Below are 16,730 nucleotides of genomic sequence, written 5' to 3'. Positions count from 1 at the left end.
TTTCTGCTTCATTCATTTTATTCCTTCACAAATACAGAGACAGAAACACCGACCAGAATGATTTTTCAGCTTTTCATGATATTAAGATATAAAATTTTAAGAGCTGCACAAAATGTAGAAAAAAATGAAAGCTAAAGAATTTCTTCTTAAAAATACAAAAATATATTAAATAATTTATCAGATTAAAAATACAATTGATTGTTACAGATTGATGTTAATGCAAAATAAATACCCCTTTTGTAACATTAATTTCTTTAAACCTTGAAATGGTAATGAATTGGTCAGTGTGTGTTGTGACTGGAACAGGCTCAGAAATCTGATATCTATTCTGGAATGTTATGCTTCACTCTTGCTTAAAATCCAGTGAAATGCTTTTGACAACTCCTTTAAGCTCCAGCAGGACCTGTAAAGAAAAATACTAATATTAATAACTATAACATACAGTCTACATATAAAAATAAATGAACTTTTCTCACTTTCATACAGAATAAAACATAATAACTGATAATACAGGTATTTTACAGATGTATAGATGAAACTATACATCTTAATATCTGTCTACTGTACCTGTTTGATGACTGGCCGTCTATTTTTCCTGTCGTGGAGGCAGTTACAGGCCAAAGAGTAGACACTCTGCACATGGCTCAGCTCCCAGTCTCTCATCTTTTTGTCCAGGAAGTCCTCAAAAGTCAGATCCTCGTCTTCATCATCTATCTCATACCTCATCTCCATCTGGGAGAATGAGGGAGAGAAAAATCACACTATCGATTACTGAAGGTAGTGTAAACTAGACGTATTGCTTTTATCATGGTGTAGGAACCTGATTTAAGTGTCCATTTGCACTGGACATATACTCCAAAATATGAATATGTGTGTTACCATTTGAACATCAGTTGAAGTTGTGGCATATGATCAGCACAGATGAAACAGTCTCAGATCCTTTCAACTACTCTTTAATTACTACTAACTGATACTATGCCCTTTACTTATAAATGCAAAGTCTTTAATAAGCTGTAAATGTAAACTTTTTCATTATTTAACCTTTATTTAACCAGATAAAAAAAAACATTGAGATCAGGATATCTTTCACAAGGGCGACTGTATCTTGATAGATACACAGTCAAAGCATCTTTTGTGCTGCTCACCAAGAACTGTGTCTCACGGTTTTCATCAGCTGGCGCAAGTCCAGACAATATTTCTAACAACACCTGTAGATGGCAGAGAGATGGGGTTATTTACGTGGCTGCGGACGACAGAAAACCTTTATTACTTCACCATGCCAGGTAGCTATACAGACACTGTACTGTTTCCACACAGCTGTCCTAATAAGACATATGAACTACTGTATATACTGCACTTTATGGAAGGTCAGGCGGCTTTATACTGCTGAGCCCATAAATCATTCAACCAATGTCATAAAATGTACAGCTCCTTATACAGTACAGCTGTGGTCCTCAATTGATTTGTAATTTTTAAGTAGGAAATAATGACAGATGATACAAAACAATAAAGCTCTATTTTCACAAATGCAAAGAAATGTATACCATGATGTTTATGTCCTGCAATTGTTTATGTGTCAGTACTGTAGGAAAACCTAGTACCCAAATAAACTGCTGAGCTGTGTTCTATATTTTACATTACAGTTTTTTCCTTTCCTGACATAATATTCCTATAATATCTATCGAAAGCCTACCACTCCGAAGCTGAAGACATCAGATTTTTGTGTGATCTCTCCCCTTAGCGCCTCAGGTGCCATGTATGCACGGGTACCCACAATCCTCTCTGTCATCATGGTTGTTGACGTCCGCTTGGCCGATGTTCTCGTCAGCCCAAAGTCTGAGATCTTTGCCACAAGTTTTTCATCTAACAGGATATTTGCACTAACAAAAACAGAAAAAAAGTGATCATGAGCACAGACAGAAGATTGATCACTCTGACCATTAAATATAAAGCGACAGCCAGCAGCAGGTTAGCTTAGCTTAGCACAGTGACTGGAAACAGGAGGAAACAGCTAGCCTTGCTTTGCCTGAGGGTAACAAAATCCAACCACCAATTCCTCTGAAGCAAGGGGTGCCTAATTCTGCTCCTGGAGAATCACTGTCCTGTACGTTTTAGGTTTCTCCCTGCTCTAACACACCTGAGTCTAAGGCTCTTTAAAGTTTTTAACCTTTTTAATCTATTTTATTTTTACCTATTTTACCTGAGTCTAATGGTCAGCTCGTTATCAAGCTTCAGCTCTGTGAGAGCCAATCAGAGGCCAGCTCTGAGAGCCAATCAGACGCCAGCTCTGTGAGAACCAATAAGAGACCAGATCTGTGAGAACCAATAAGAGACCAGCTCTGTGAGATCAATCAGACGCCAGCTATGTGAGAGCCAATCAGAGGCCAGCCCTGTGAGTCAATCAGACGCCAGCTCTTTGAAAACCAATAAGAGGCCAGCTCTGTGAGAACAAATCAGAAACCAGCTCTGTAAGAGCAAATGAGAAGCTAGCTCTGTGAGAGTCAATCAGAGGCCAGCTCTGTGAGAGCCAATCAGTGACCAGCTCTGTGAGAGCCAATGAGAAGCCAGCTCTAAGGAGCCAATGAGAAGCTTGCTCTGTGAAAGTCAATCAGAGGCCAGCTCTGAGAGCCAATCAGACGCCAGCTCTGTGAGAACCAATAAGAGACCAGATCTGTGAGAACCAATAAGAGACCAGCTCTGTGAGATCAATCAGACGCCAGCTATGTGAGAGCCAATCAGAGGCCAGCCCTGTGAGTCAATCAGACGCCAGCTCTTTGAAAACCAATAAGAGGCCAGCTCTGTGAGAACAAATCAGAAACCAGCTCTGTAAGAGCAAATGAGAAGCTAGCTCTGTGAGAGTCAATCAGAGGCCAGCTCTGTGAGAGCCAATCAGTGACCAGCTCTGTGAGAGCCAATGAGAAGCCAGCTCTAAGGAGCCAATGAGAAGCTTGCTCTGTGAAAGTCAATCAGAGGCCAGCTCTGTGAGAGCCAATCAGAGGCCAGCTCTGTGAGAGCCACTCAGACACCAGCTCTGTGAGAGCCAATCAGACACCAGCTCTGTGAGAGCCAATCAGACACCAGCTCTGTGAGAGCCACTCAGACACCAGCTCTGTGAGAGCCAATGAGAAGCCAGCCCTGTGAGAGCCAATGAGCGGCCAGCTCTGTGAGAGCCAATGAGAAGCCAGCTCTGTGAGAGCCAATGAGAAGCTAGCTCTGTGAGAGTCAATCAGAGGCCAGCTCTCAAGAAAGCACATAAGAGCTGAAAAAGCTTTACATTTTGATAGTTGAATGGTTTTTGTAGCTAAAAGTATGCAGCAGCTAGAGGCGACTGAAAAACGTACAGAAGAAGTGCTCAAAGCCTTTCCACCAATAAGCCTGAGCAATAATAGACTTAGCTTAGCAAAAAGACTGGAAACTTGTTTAAGCCGTACAAAGGCAAAGCTGTAACAACAATAATGAACAACAACCAACCTGTTTCCAGTATTTATGCTGAGCTAACTAGCTGCAGGCTTAATTTTTAACAAACAGGTTTGCGAGGTGGTTTGAGCAATCGCATTTCTTACGTCTTCAGTGCTTCTTGGATGCATTAATGCTTAGCTTTTTTGAGCTCTGACCTGCTCTGTCCACGTCACTTCAGTGTGTAGTGTAAATGGAGTGCTGTCAATCTTTTCATCTAACTTTTGGCAGAAAGGTGAATAAACATACTGTATATCCTGAAATGTTGAACTCTTCCTTTAAGAAAAGATCATTTAAAGGGCATTGATAATGAGGCCCTAACTTTATGTACCTTTTAACATCTCTGTGGAAATGATGGTTGCTGTGCAGATACTCCAAGCCTCCTGCTGTCCCTTCAGCTATCAAGCATCTCTGTCTCCAGGACAGAGGAGGACTTCCCCCCTAAAAGGACAAAAAGCACACAATCAAATTATCTCTGTAAAAGCACAAGTACTACAAGGTAAGCTGTAGTGTAGATGGTGCTTACCGCGCAAGCTAGTCGGTCTAGCAAAGAACCATTGGCCATAAGGGCATACACCAAACATGGGTGCTGTCCATCACAGGAAAATCCAACCATGTCAACCAAGTTTTCATGTTTCAACCTGTGGAACAAACAGTTTTACTAAACCAGATCTTTAGAGTTAAGCAAACAACCCCACCAATTGCATGAAAATATATGTTACAGTAAATGCATTTACATTTACGGCTTGACCAAGATCTTTATCAACCAACGACATTTATTTTCCCATGTAACTCTTTAATCTGAAGGCATTTGTTGGTTCCAAGCTTACTACAGGCTGCTTTTCCAAAAGTCTTTTAATGTTTTCAGTCTCTTAAGTTCCATTGCTTTGCTCAGGGTGCCTGCTTGAGAAACAGCTGCTCTAGCTAATAAGACGTAAAGGTTATGAAAACCAACCTGATCAACACAGAAATAGACAGAAGATGAAAACTTACACTTTCAGAGTCTGGATCTCTTGGTTGAACTGAACTTGCAGCTCATCCAGGGAGACGTCGTCCACCTGAATGAGATAATATTTTGTGATGTGATTTAAAAGATCAGCAAAAGTATTGTATAAAGTATAGAGTAAGTAAAGTATAGAGATTGGCTGCATGACGATATTATCACTTACAGGATTGAGCTTTTTCACTGCAACAGGTTTGTCATGAAGGAGACCTTTGTACACAGTGCCAAAGCCTCCCTCTCCGAGTCTGCTGCCGCCGTCTGATATGGCACGGTCATCAAAGTTGCCTGTAATCCTCATCAGCTCATCGTAAAGGAAACATGAGAAACCTAATGAAGGACACAGAAAGGGGTCATATTAACTGTCTTCTACAACCTGCTGGTCAATTATGTAAAGTCACAATTTTTCACACAAGCAGCTTCATTTACAATTTTGCTTCTGGAAATCAAGATGTCAGGAATATAAAACAGCCTTGCTTATAATGGTGGAATGTAACCAAGTACATTGACTCTAACTACTAAGTACAACTATGAGTTGGACTTATTTTTTCATTCATTTTATTCTAGTTAATACCTCTACTAAATACTTTGCAGATTAAAGAAATGCACACACAACATACAAGTAGTTTATGGAAATGTAATAGTATATTACATTGGGCACTTTCTTTGCATCAGTACTTAATACGTAAAGGAAATTTTGCTACTATAACTTTAGTGTGTCTACTTTTGGATTTTGAATGCAAATTTGATTTGTAATGGAGTAGCTCAACATTGTGTTAATGCAGCTTTTACATGTCTGAATGCTTCTTCTACCACTACTTGTTTAGAAGTTAATGCTAGCTATTAATGCTGGTGCACTGCTTTATTCCCAAAATGTGTTATAAAAGTAATAATAATAATAATAATAACAATAGTAGTAATAGTAATAATAAGTATAACTTAATTAACTAGATCTCCACACCAGACATTTGGACAAGTCCCAGCTTGGTCGGATGCGTAAATGAACTGATGAAGCCTCTTGTGTGAGAGGTGAAACGTCTTCAAAGACAAACAACCAGCTGCTTTTGACTGAAATTTCTTTGGAGATAACGATGACCTGGACAAATGAGAACATTCACAGGCATAACTTGTTAATGTTTTATGAAACCATGTTTCTTCCCCACATAAGGGAAATATTATTCCGATTAAAGTAAAAACATGAACATAAGGTTTTCAAAACTGAAGTTGAGGTTTTTTCAACTTACAATGACAGTTTGCCTTATGCTTCATAGTATGGCTTACCAGATGTAAGGGACTTCCACAATCTACACTATCTATTTTGCAATGGCACTGCCAGCTTCGCTCTGTCATTTCCTCCCCTATCCCAAAATGATAAGCCCATATAGCCAGACCATACTCCAGCACTGACATAGTGCTGTGGAGATAGGTCTAGCTATGTGAGACTATATGCTCCACTACCTGCTCTGTGTAAAAATCACCACAAATAACTGTATGCATTTGAAAAAGTCATATTCATACTAGCCACTCTATGGATGACCTCGTTAACGTGACGTAAAAATCATCTTAAAATTGAATGCAGCCACCTGTGTGGCCTGGCCCAATGCCCTCCAGTAGAATCTGTGGCTGCAGAACAGGGCTGCCGTGTGCCGGCTGTGTCTCTGTCTCCTCCAGTTGTCTAGTTGGAAGGGCACTGCTTGTGTCTGCTGGTGGAGAGGCCGGCTGTGTCTCTGGTGAGATGGCCTCTTCCACTGTGAATGGACAAAATAAAAGACATAAAGATAAGCTATCTTGTTGATATGGTGGACAAGTCAAAAGCAGTATGTTTACAACATAGTTTACTTATATGACACAAAAATAATAATATTTAATTTGTATTCTGTTTTGTACGTGTTATATTCAGGATCTTGTCACTTATGAAAACCATTAGTATTTTAATTATTATATATTTATCTTTTTAAGTTTTACCAATACATTTGTTATTAAGTGCTCCTTGCTATTGCAATTTTGCATCTTTTTGGGGATCACTTGGCCTTTAAGGTGGTGTGTCCCATATTGTGACATGGAGGGGTTTATGTCTACATGTCTATAGGCTGCATGTGGAAAGTAGCTAAATATTGAGCACAGCTCTTCTCTTCTCTTTATTGTTCATGGTCCCTGACAAAATAAATGTAATAAATAAAACTAATGAATGGATGAATGCAGAGTTAGTGTACTGTACTGTGCTTATTCACTGAGCATATTAAAACAGACATTGAAAAACTGTTTTGGTGAGGAAGATGCATAGTCTGTGATTTATTACGTTTAAAAAAAATAAATCATACCAGGTAGCAGGATACTAGCAGCAGCCAGTAACTTGTGACTTTTCAAAATGTCCACAAGTTCACCCACTGTACTGTTGCTGGTCCCCCAGTCATCCAGCAGTGCCTCTGTGGGACTCCTACTTTGTGCAGCAAGGCCTTCAAATCTCCTGGGAAAGAAAAGATAGACAGATGAATAGACAGACAGACAGACAGACAGACATAGACATAGATATAGAAAGATAGATAGATAGATAATCAATCTATCTATCTATCTATTTGTCTGTCTGTCTGTCTATCTATCTATCATAGATGGACAGACAGGTACAGTAGATACTGTACATAGCCTACTAGCATTCTCTACCTATTAGTCCAGACCATTCCATTGCTAGGCAACAGCCTTGGTCCTTGTTAACTTCCTGTCAGGTGAGGTCAGTCACATTCATTGCAACAGGAATCAAACTTGGACACATTTAGAAGGTTTATGTTTACAACTTTGATACTGAAACAATTAAACAGTAAACATATCAGTTTGTCTACCATGCCACCAGCTATAATATTCACCTACCTCGCATGAAGCTGACTATACCTCAACTCGCCACTCGCCTTCCGTATCGAGCCGATAACATCTCTCCACCTGTCTTGAGGATCTAAAAAGTCGGACAACCGTCGACGTAAACTTAACCCGAGGTCGCGAATGTAAGTAGCGGAAGTTACTGAATTATTCATTCTACGACAGAATACGGACACAACCAGTGGGCAAAAAGAGTTTGTGTTGTTATCTGACAGTTATACTCGCATGATGCACATCTGCGTGTAAATGATCCGCCACTGAGTGCACCCATGGAAGCAGAACATTAGCAGACTGGTATTTTTGCTGCCAGTCTAGTAAACTGTACTTTCCCGGTATTGAGCAACTTCCCCAAGCGTAACACAGCAGCAGGCATGTCCCACTTCAGTCTCCACCTTCAATGCGGAAATAACATGTGTAATACACAAGCAGGGATGATATAAAAGGTACACTGTACTGTTGTGTGTCCTCTGGGCGTCGGTAAAAGCACAATTTGTCCACTCTATGAATGTGTTTTAAAGTTACAGACTAAACTCGTAAGGAGAAACTGAAACAGAGACTCACTGACACTGTACTTCCCTACATGCTAGTGTGAAAGTGCCCCCTGGTGGACAATAACGAGAATTCACTGTCATTAAACCAGTTTGAGTGCTCTCAACTGGAAAGTGTCAGTCTATGTGTGATAACTAGTAAACACTATGACACAGGAGGGCCACCAAACTATATATGTTGGGCTGCACTGTCTGCATACAGCGTGGAGGACTTATTCATACCTGTGGAAGTAAAAGTATATAAAGCAGAGATTGTAAAGTTAAGATGAGTAACTCCAGGTGTGCAAAGCTTGTTGTGTGTGAAGACTGTAGGCTGATACTGGTGCCAAAAGTTATCATTTTATCATTGTATTATCAAGTTTATCATTGTTTGTTTACCACTTTATTTTGTCTTGTAAGCACTTTATAACTTTGTTTTGAAAAGTGCTGCGTGAATAATGTTTATCAATATTATTTGTATTATTTATGTCAATGTGATATTTCAGTTGTGCTAAAATCCTGTTTTTGTCATTACCATATGGGTTTTTATAAATAAAAACAGTGAAGTGTGTGGGTGTGTGTGTGTGTGTGTGCGTGCGTGCGTGCATGTGCGCGTGTGTGTGTGTGTACACTTGTTTCATTACATATCTAAAAGTAAAGATGTAACTTAAGAATACAATACAATAGCAGGTTCCAATCAGCTTTGATTCTTTTTTTTTGGTGGATTTTGTGCATTTTGGTTTTGTTACTCATTCACTATTGTCTTTTTCTCTCTTTTTTCTCTGTTGGCAGTGTCTAATCTGTTTATGGTGATGTGGACTTATTAGTGGTATGACTGGCTGAATAGAAGCGGGTAAGAACTGGACAATACTATACATGTATTCACTGAGCAGGTCAGTTAGTTCAACTAAAACCATTGAGTACACCAAACACACGGCAGGAGAAAAACATCTCAGTCTTAATTCTCCTCTTTCAAACCGTTAAGCATGAAACAAACAACCTCATCAAACCCAACCTGCGTCAAACACCTTTGGCAAATTGGCAAACAAATGGAAGCATTAGCTAAAGTGCTCAGAATACCTTTTTTTCTCTATGTAGCAGCAATGCTTGATCTGTGCGGTTTATAAGTTGCTATTTACGCTGTGTTTGTTGAGTTGTGATGAGTTCCATGTGGACTGGAGGGCCTGGCTGTTTAGCTGGACGGATGGGGTAGTGAGTTGTGAGATGCCGCCAGATCATTCCTTAGAAGTAGACTCCTCATGAGCTAGTGTGTGTGTGTGTGTGTGTGTGTGTGTGTGTGTGTGTGTGTGTGTGTGTGTGTGTGTGTGTGTGTGTGTGTGTGTGTGTGTGTGTGTGTGTGTGTGTGTGTGTGTGTGTGTGTGTGTGTGTGTGTGTGTGTGTGTGTGTGTGTGTGTGTGTGTGTGTGTGTGAGAGAGAGAGAGAATATTAGAATATAAAGAATATTTTATTTTGAAAGCTAAGCATGTGAAACCATTTTATTTAAGAGAAAAACATTTGCTAATCAGCGCCACACACAAAGTCCTGCGGAGAGTGATGGGGATGTCCTGAGTCCTGAATTCAGATTCAGATGTCCTAAGGAGTCAGGGCATCATCAATTTACAAGGGAGCTCATTTTTTTCAAAGGCACTGTACTCAAGAACACTAATATAGCAGCAACCAACTATTTTCTATGTAAATATATGGTGGAGTAACAGCCTCCTGAGTTACGAATGAATCTTAATGTCACTCTCCCTCTGTGTGCATTTCCATTGTTCTGCGATGAAGACACAGAACAATAGCAATGCATGGCAAAAATAGCATAACCCAAAATTTCACAAATCATGTTTTCATGGGAGCTCATGTCTTGCTAAGATGACTCCTCTGTAGTTCACACCCTGCTGAAGGGGACATGAATATCTGTATCGTATGTCATGACATAATATTTTGGTTTGGACAGAAGTGGTGGACGGACCGTTATTTCCATCCGGAGAGCCACACTGCCAGCAAAGAAAAAAAAGTTTTAACCTATTTGAGTTGCTGTGAGTATTATGCATAGTTATGTATTGGTGACACGAGTTGCCCTTTCGTATCTATGATAATTTGTGGCATTTAGCTCTTGTTTCTGTGGAGGTTGAACATATTTAATGTAAGTTCAAGAGAATGAGAATGTAAATATAACAATAAACTACAAAACCTTGCTGACACATAGGAAATCTCAGCTAAAACTACCCTAAATCATCAGGAAACTACCTGAAGACACACAAAGAAGGAAACAGTATTTCAACATTTACTTAAAACTAATTACATTTTTTAATAATATTGGTATGTGATGTTTTTTCTGGAAAGTGGTTTGAAGTTAGTGGAAAGACTGACTCAAACCATGTGGCCGTCTAATGCAGCAGCAACGTGCATATCCCACAACACATGCAAAAACAATCCTTTAATGTCACATCCAATTTTGAGGAAAATCTTGATGAACCCTGATGATGACAAGCGACTTTAATATGATCTTATCACAGCTTAGCATCATTTTAGTTTATTCTCATGCAAACAATATGATGATCTAAGCCAAGAGAGTTCACTGTCACATGCAGGCCTATGTTTTTAAGCAAGGTGAATGGCACCAAGCCTAATACTCTTTATAATAAAAGCTCTCTTGTTTTTCTTTAGAAACTACATTTTTTTTATATACTCTGATAATGCATGCATATGGTCTGCATTACATGAAAAGAAGACTTCACCACATGTGTAAACAAACGGCAATTAAATTATTTTGTATGGAACAACATAATGAGAGCCATTACTGCAATTGTGGTGGCCAAGAGTGTGTGTCCTCTTTATTCCTGATGTTTGATACAGGCTTTCACAAACACATAATCCTGAATTCACGAGCTTAATGGGAGTTCATCAGTGGTTGTTAGTCAAACAATTTTGTTTTATGCATGCATGTATGTGGGCGCATTTGTGTGTATCTGCACCTCTGTTCTAGTATGTACCTGCCGGGTGTGTGTGTGTGTGTGTGTGTGTTTGTGTGTTTTATTAGGCTGTAAACACAAGCCGGAGGGTAGTGGGTGGTTGGGTGTAAAATTTGTAATGTAAATATATTGCCTGGTGCACAAGGGACCTTCAAAGTTGCCCGTTTGACAGGGATCTGCAACCACAAGCCGCTAAACTCTTAGATTAAAGCTGCATGTGTGTGTCTTTGCATCTGCTGGTGTGGGATAGCCCTCACACCTGTGCACATGAGATTATTTGAAGTGTCTAATTGTCTCCTGCATGCCTCCTCTAACCTTAGTGGCAGGATCCCAACATCGCACACAGTTCACACGCAAAGATGGGGAGCAAGGCCAAACTCTGTGCTCTCCTGTGATGGGCTGGGGGATGGAATGAGCCGATGTGGAGGAGGGATGGGAGGGAGGAAAGAGTGTGTGTGTGCAAAGAAAAAGCAACAGAGAGAGATACAGAATTATAGTGAGAAAGTCGAAAGAGGAAGAGAAAAGTGTAAAAAGGGAAAGCAAAAAGAAGAGAGTGCACTTGATAACAATGAGAGAAGAGACAAAGAAGGAGGACGAGAGATATATAGTGAAGGAAAGACGTGAAGGAGGGAGGAAAGCTTCAAGGGAGAGCAGAAAGGGAAGTCGCCCCGTAGTTTGGGAACGAAGGCAAAGGCGGGAGAAGTGCCAGAGTGGCTTAAATCACCAGGGAGAAACTCTGCAGGTGGAGGAAGTGATCAGAGGAAGTCATATGATGTTCAGGAAACCTCCAGGGTAAACAAGGAAAAATTAGATGAGAGCTGGTACTAGACAGTAGGTGAGAGAGGGAGGCCATATGCCCCAGTTTTTGCCTCTCATCAATTATCATTGTGTCACAGATATAATGTTGTTGTTGCTGTTTTTATGGAGACTATATAAAAAAAAGTTTTTCTCAAGGTATTACCTGAATTCTCAAAGACTCATCTATTTATTTCCAAAAAATTCAGTTTGGTGCACAGTAAATGCACGTTTGTGTTCAAGTTTAGACTAAGCTGGTTATCTAAAGATGGTTGTCGGAAGTGACATATCTTACGCAATTTATACAGCGAAAGAATATAAATGTATAGTATAATGTTATAATGTAATTATGTATGAGAATGGAAAATAAATGGAATAGAAATGGAAAAAATACTATCCATTTAACCATTTAAATGTTGGTACGTGGTACAGTTGGAGCTGAAACTCTTCTTTCTTTGTAACTTTTTCTTTTTTGCATGTAATTGAGGATTTTAGAAAAAAGTGTTCTCTGGATTTTTGACAGATTGCCAACAGACCTTTACTTAATCAAGTAAGTCCCATTAAAATCGTAATTTTAAGGAGACCTGAGTGTATATATATATACATTATATTAAGAAAAACTCAGGATTCTGAGGAGCAATGAAATAGATTAGTTAAAGTAAGCAATCAAGGTATAATTTAAAAAAATCATGCTTAATATGTATTTCCACTGTAATAATAATACATAATCACAACTGTCCTTGCAAAAACTAAATTTGTATTCATTATTGTCTTTACTGTGCATCTTTACTCTGCATTTCAGGCTGAACACTAAGGCAACTAAGTAATGAACTGTTTAACACCTAAAGTAAGACGGCACAGCAAAACACCCTTTGATATATGTCTGCAGGTGTCTCTTTGATTAATTACTGACTTCAGACAGGTGCGTCTGACTCATTAGATAAAAACGGGCAGATTTGTGTTCACAAGTCAACGCCTCAGAGGCAGTGTGTACAGTTGCTGGGATTAATTAGCAGTCTCGTCGTGTAGTGTAACAGTTCACCCGGCTCATCAGAGGTCTCCCATGTTGGAATTCAAATGAGCCAAATGAATGGGAGGACCCGCTTGGGGAGACAGAGAGGAGCAACAGGGGGTATGGGCACAGCATCAGCGTCGAAAAGAGGAGCTTCAATGTATGTCTGCATGCCCACTGCCCGTCCATACAAGGCTTTTAACAGTGTGCCACTGATGGACACTGAGAGTTCACTGCAGGGAATCTCTTAAACTGGAACAATATGGAGACAGTTCAATGATTTTTTTTTCTTTTTTTAAAGGAACAGTGTTTATCAGCTTTTGTTTTGGAATGTGTTCTATTTCATATATATATCAGAATGCTTATAGCTGCATTTACAGTTAGAGCCCTACCACATTGGCTGTAGCATGTTACTATGCTGCTTTTGTTCAAACGAGGAGACTGTAGTTATCTATGTAACACATAGAGGGCAGTAGTGGCTTGCAACTCCCTATAGTTGACCAATGTGGTCAACGTTAACACATGCTTAGACATTCAGAAACTTGGATATGCATCAAACATGATATCACTTTATACTCGTTTTTAAAAAAAGATAAAATGGAGACATTACTAGAAAACAAATGTCATTTTGTGCAGAGCTTTCAAATGTCTGGGTTTCATAAAATGTGAGGCAATACTGCGTGACTGAATTCCACCAGAAATTAAAGCCATTTTGGTGTTTAAAAGTACAAACTTATGAACAGCAAGTTCTAATTGCCTCCTCATTTCTTTTCTGTGAGTGAGCTGCAGCACACCCAGGAAAGTATCTGTAGCAGCTGTTTGCTTGTCCAGTTTTTCCCCTGGGCCTTTGAAACGCACTCACACACATGCAAACATGCACACACATACATGCACACACACACACACACACACACACACACACACACACATCAACAGCTCATCAGGAGTCTACTTCTAAGGAATGATCTGGCGGCATCTTGAGTGGCAGCTTGCTGTTGTGTTGCACTCGAGTGGTCACCGACACTGCCTGATTGCAGGAGGTTGCCCTCTCATATTCTCTCAAAAATCTCTGGCCACAATCCCAAAACTATCTGTCCAGCCGAGCGCAACAGAATGAGAAAAAAAAGCCTCCCCTGGCATCTCCACTGCTTGAAGGCTACTTGTTAGAGTGGTGTATTCTGGGACATCTGGCAAAAAGCCTTGCACGCAAGCACCTGAATGTAACATGGCAAGACACATGAACACAAACGTTTAGGTATATTTATTGTATTTTAATATAAGCATGTCTTCATTATAAATATTAAGTTGATGATAATTTAATTGATTGAACTGAAATGCTAACTACTGCTAACTTGTCATGAAGAAAAAGACTTGGTCTGATGATAACAGCTATTCCACAGCTAGCGATTACACTTGGAAGAGCATTTAGCTATGTATGACGTGTCCCATAGACCAGAGTGTCGATCAAAATTCACAACTGAACCCTTTTAGCAAACTGTTTCCACTTTCAGTTGTGTTGACTACAAGTTCCTCAAGGCATTGCTGTTGCGGAATGTTACAGACCCATTCATTCATCTTCAACTGCTTATCCCGGGGCCGGGGTCGCGGGGGGGCTGGAGCCGATCCCAGCTGACATCGGGCGTGAGGCGAGGTACACCCTGGACAGGACGCCAGTCTATCGCAGGGCACATAGAGACGAACAGAGACAGACAACCATTCACACCTAAGGGCAATTCTTAGAGTAATCAATTAACCTAACACGTGCATATCTTTGGATTGTGGGAGGAAACCGGAGAACCCGGAGAAAGAGCCTTTTAAATAGGTATTTAAAATGTATGCAAATATGGAAACGCATGGGGAAAAAAGTGGACTGCGATTGTCTCCACACAGCTTTCAAAGACCATTCTCCAATAGAGCTTGAAAGTGACAGCCCCCTTTTTGAACAGCTCCACTTCCAGAAAATCAGTTTAGATCCTTGAAAAAATTGTAAGCCTGTAACCAAGCCAACCGGCTATGAGATGAAACGTGACCAAACATTTGATTCTGCACAAAAACAAATTTGGAAAACAGAATAAAAGACAAAGGTAAGAGAGTGTGTACATAAACAAGCGCAAAAAACAGTGGTAACAGCTCACTATCTGTCCGTGTGTTTGTGAGCAGGGGCAATCCACATTTCCATGGCGAGCCCAGCCACGCCAGACTTCACTGTTAAGTATAGGATTGTGGATAGTGTAGTACTTCTCCATGGGATTGTGAATGAGATTGTTAATATCATACAGACTTCTACAGGAGCATAAACCATCATTTCACAATCTCATAGCTTGTGCTAAGTCTATACTTGATGGTCAAAACATTATGGCTAATAATCAAAATCCTGATGCAGAAAATGAATGGGATTGTCACTTCCCAAACCACTCTGTTGCGAAATAAAGACCTTTTTTTACAGTCACATGCGCTAACATGCACCTGTGGACGAACTGGCTGTCAAAACAAACAACAGAGAAACTCGGATTACTGAGCATTCTCTGCTCAGTATAACATTACTCCACTATGTCTTTGCATTGTTGCTGCTTTATTAGCTGTCTGAATGTTGAGTACAGCTCATTTAAACTTCTAAAGCAGTGAAATAGTTATAGTTATATTAATCCATAAACAAATATAATAGTAAAACACTGACAGGGACAATGTACTGCACACTGAGTACTTTACTTTTGATATTTTAAGCACATTTTAGTACATTTAGCTGATAAAACTTTGACTTAAGTATGGTTTCGGATGTAGCATTTTTGTTCTTGTAGTGGATTTTCAGAGTTTGATATTTGTACTTTTACTTCAGTAAATTATCTGAATACGTCTTCCACCACTGCTGTAGGTCAAGATTTCGTTTATAAATTAAATGCTGGTTTTACTTTTTAGAATACTGTATGCATACTGTATGTTTTCATACAGTATGTATACTGCAATTTCAAAGCAAGTATTTTTAAAAAAACTTTAATAATTGTTTTATTTTTGTAGTTTCCATACTTCATACATTTCAATCTTTCTGCTACAAACTTGTATCTGTTTTTAGAATGAGAGCTGCCACTTTGTATAGTATGTACACAATGCCTCACTTCCCTGTGGTCAAAGCTCTAAACGGCACAGGGGTTCTCGTTGAGCCTATAACCTCAATTGTTTGGATCCAGATTTCAATGGGGGATCCTATTGTGTGGGCTCGCCAATATATAACTGGGGCGTAATTCATGGGAATTGGGGGCTGCTGCAGGTCAATAGTGACCCTGAATGCTGAAAAGGCCTTCTGATCTCCTTGAAGCAAATCATTGATGGTAGGTAACCCCTGCCACTGATGCTTTGCCCCACTGAGGGCGGAGGTGAAAGGAGCCAGCGTGGCCCTTCGACATCCCAGCAGGGGCCCTGTAATCCAACGCTCGTCAGTGTTAATCCATAGCTTCACAGCCACAAAGAGACCAGCAACACATGTGCTGCAATTGCTAACATTTTCCTGACATTAACAGCCAAAGAACCTCAATACACAGATGAGTGGAAGAAAACAAACAGGCTTGTTTGTTAATCTATCTTTTGATTCTGAGAGGAAAATAATTATCGGTTTCCTCTTTGACAATGGCAGACTCTGATTGGCTGCCCACGGCCCTCGAGGAGCCAAAGGTCAAGTCACTGACATCTGAGTTGGTCTCTCCTCCTTTTCATTCTTACTTGTGCCATGCAAGATTCTATGAGAAATGCCAAAACACTCGAGAGGAACTTTCTTTGAGATGTTTAAAGACGTGAGGAGGGTTTTGACCCCAGGTGGGCCGGGACACTAATCTGCTGGAGTCTCTGCATACAAAAGCAGATTTTTTTAATGGTTTACAAATTCCTAATTTGTTGAAGGTTTTCTGATCCCTCTTTTCTTGTTTTTTCCCCATGTATTGTCATCCTGTAATACTCTTGAAAATATCAGTCTTTAGTTGGATAAATAACCCAAGGCGGATTGGAGTGGTTGTTCCCCATCTCTCACAATGAGCTCCTCTGAGACTTCAAAGCAGGTCTAGACCTCAGCTCTGAGGCCTTGAGAATATTGTCAGCTCACGAAT

At 40.0% G+C, this 16,730-nt stretch overlaps 1 protein-coding gene across 2 annotated transcripts; it reads right to left on the bottom strand.

The window, feature by feature from the left end:
* Positions 1-33: 33 nt before the first annotated feature.
* On the bottom strand, positions 34-7,654 carry irak4 (interleukin-1 receptor-associated kinase 4). 2 transcript variants are annotated; one of them, XM_083916817.1, is made up of 11 exons: positions 7,322-7,654; positions 6,778-6,923; positions 6,040-6,204; positions 4,626-4,786; positions 4,450-4,514; positions 3,983-4,097; positions 3,788-3,897; positions 1,775-1,880; positions 1,146-1,208; positions 568-732; positions 34-403 (listed from the first exon to the last, which is right to left on the bottom strand). In XM_083916817.1, the coding sequence occupies exons 1-11, from the start codon at positions 7,480-7,482 to the stop codon at positions 344-346; spliced, it is 1,317 nt and encodes a 438-aa protein (XP_083772943.1). In that variant the 5' UTR covers positions 7,483-7,654; the 3' UTR covers positions 34-343. The 2 variants fall into 2 exon arrangements, with proteins under 2 accessions (XP_083772943.1, XP_083772942.1); XM_083916816.1 differs by having other exon boundaries at positions 36-403; positions 1,694-1,880.
* Positions 7,655-16,730: the final 9,076 nt, after the last annotated feature.

Source organism: Echiichthys vipera (assembly GCF_963691815.1).
Source record: "Echiichthys vipera genome assembly, chromosome: 7".
Lineage (NCBI taxonomy): Eukaryota > Metazoa > Chordata > Actinopteri > Perciformes > Trachinidae > Echiichthys > Echiichthys vipera.
Note: the sequence above shows the minus strand (reverse complement) of the source record. Positions and strands in the feature narration are given on the sequence as shown.

Bases quoted from the DNA above. Each gene is read 5' to 3' on its own strand.
- irak4 (XM_083916816.1), bottom strand. From the start codon at position 7,482: ATGAATAATTCAGTAACTTCCGCTACTTACATTCGCGACCTCGGGTTA. The intron at 3,898-3,982 runs GTAAGCACCATC...TTGTCCTTTTAG, and splicing joins TAGACCGACTAGCTTGCGCG to GGGGGAAGTCCTCCTCTGTC. The intron at 1,209-1,693 runs GTAGGCTTTCGA...TGCCATCTACAG, and splicing joins ATGTCTTCAGCTTCGGAGTG to GTGTTGTTAGAAATATTGTC.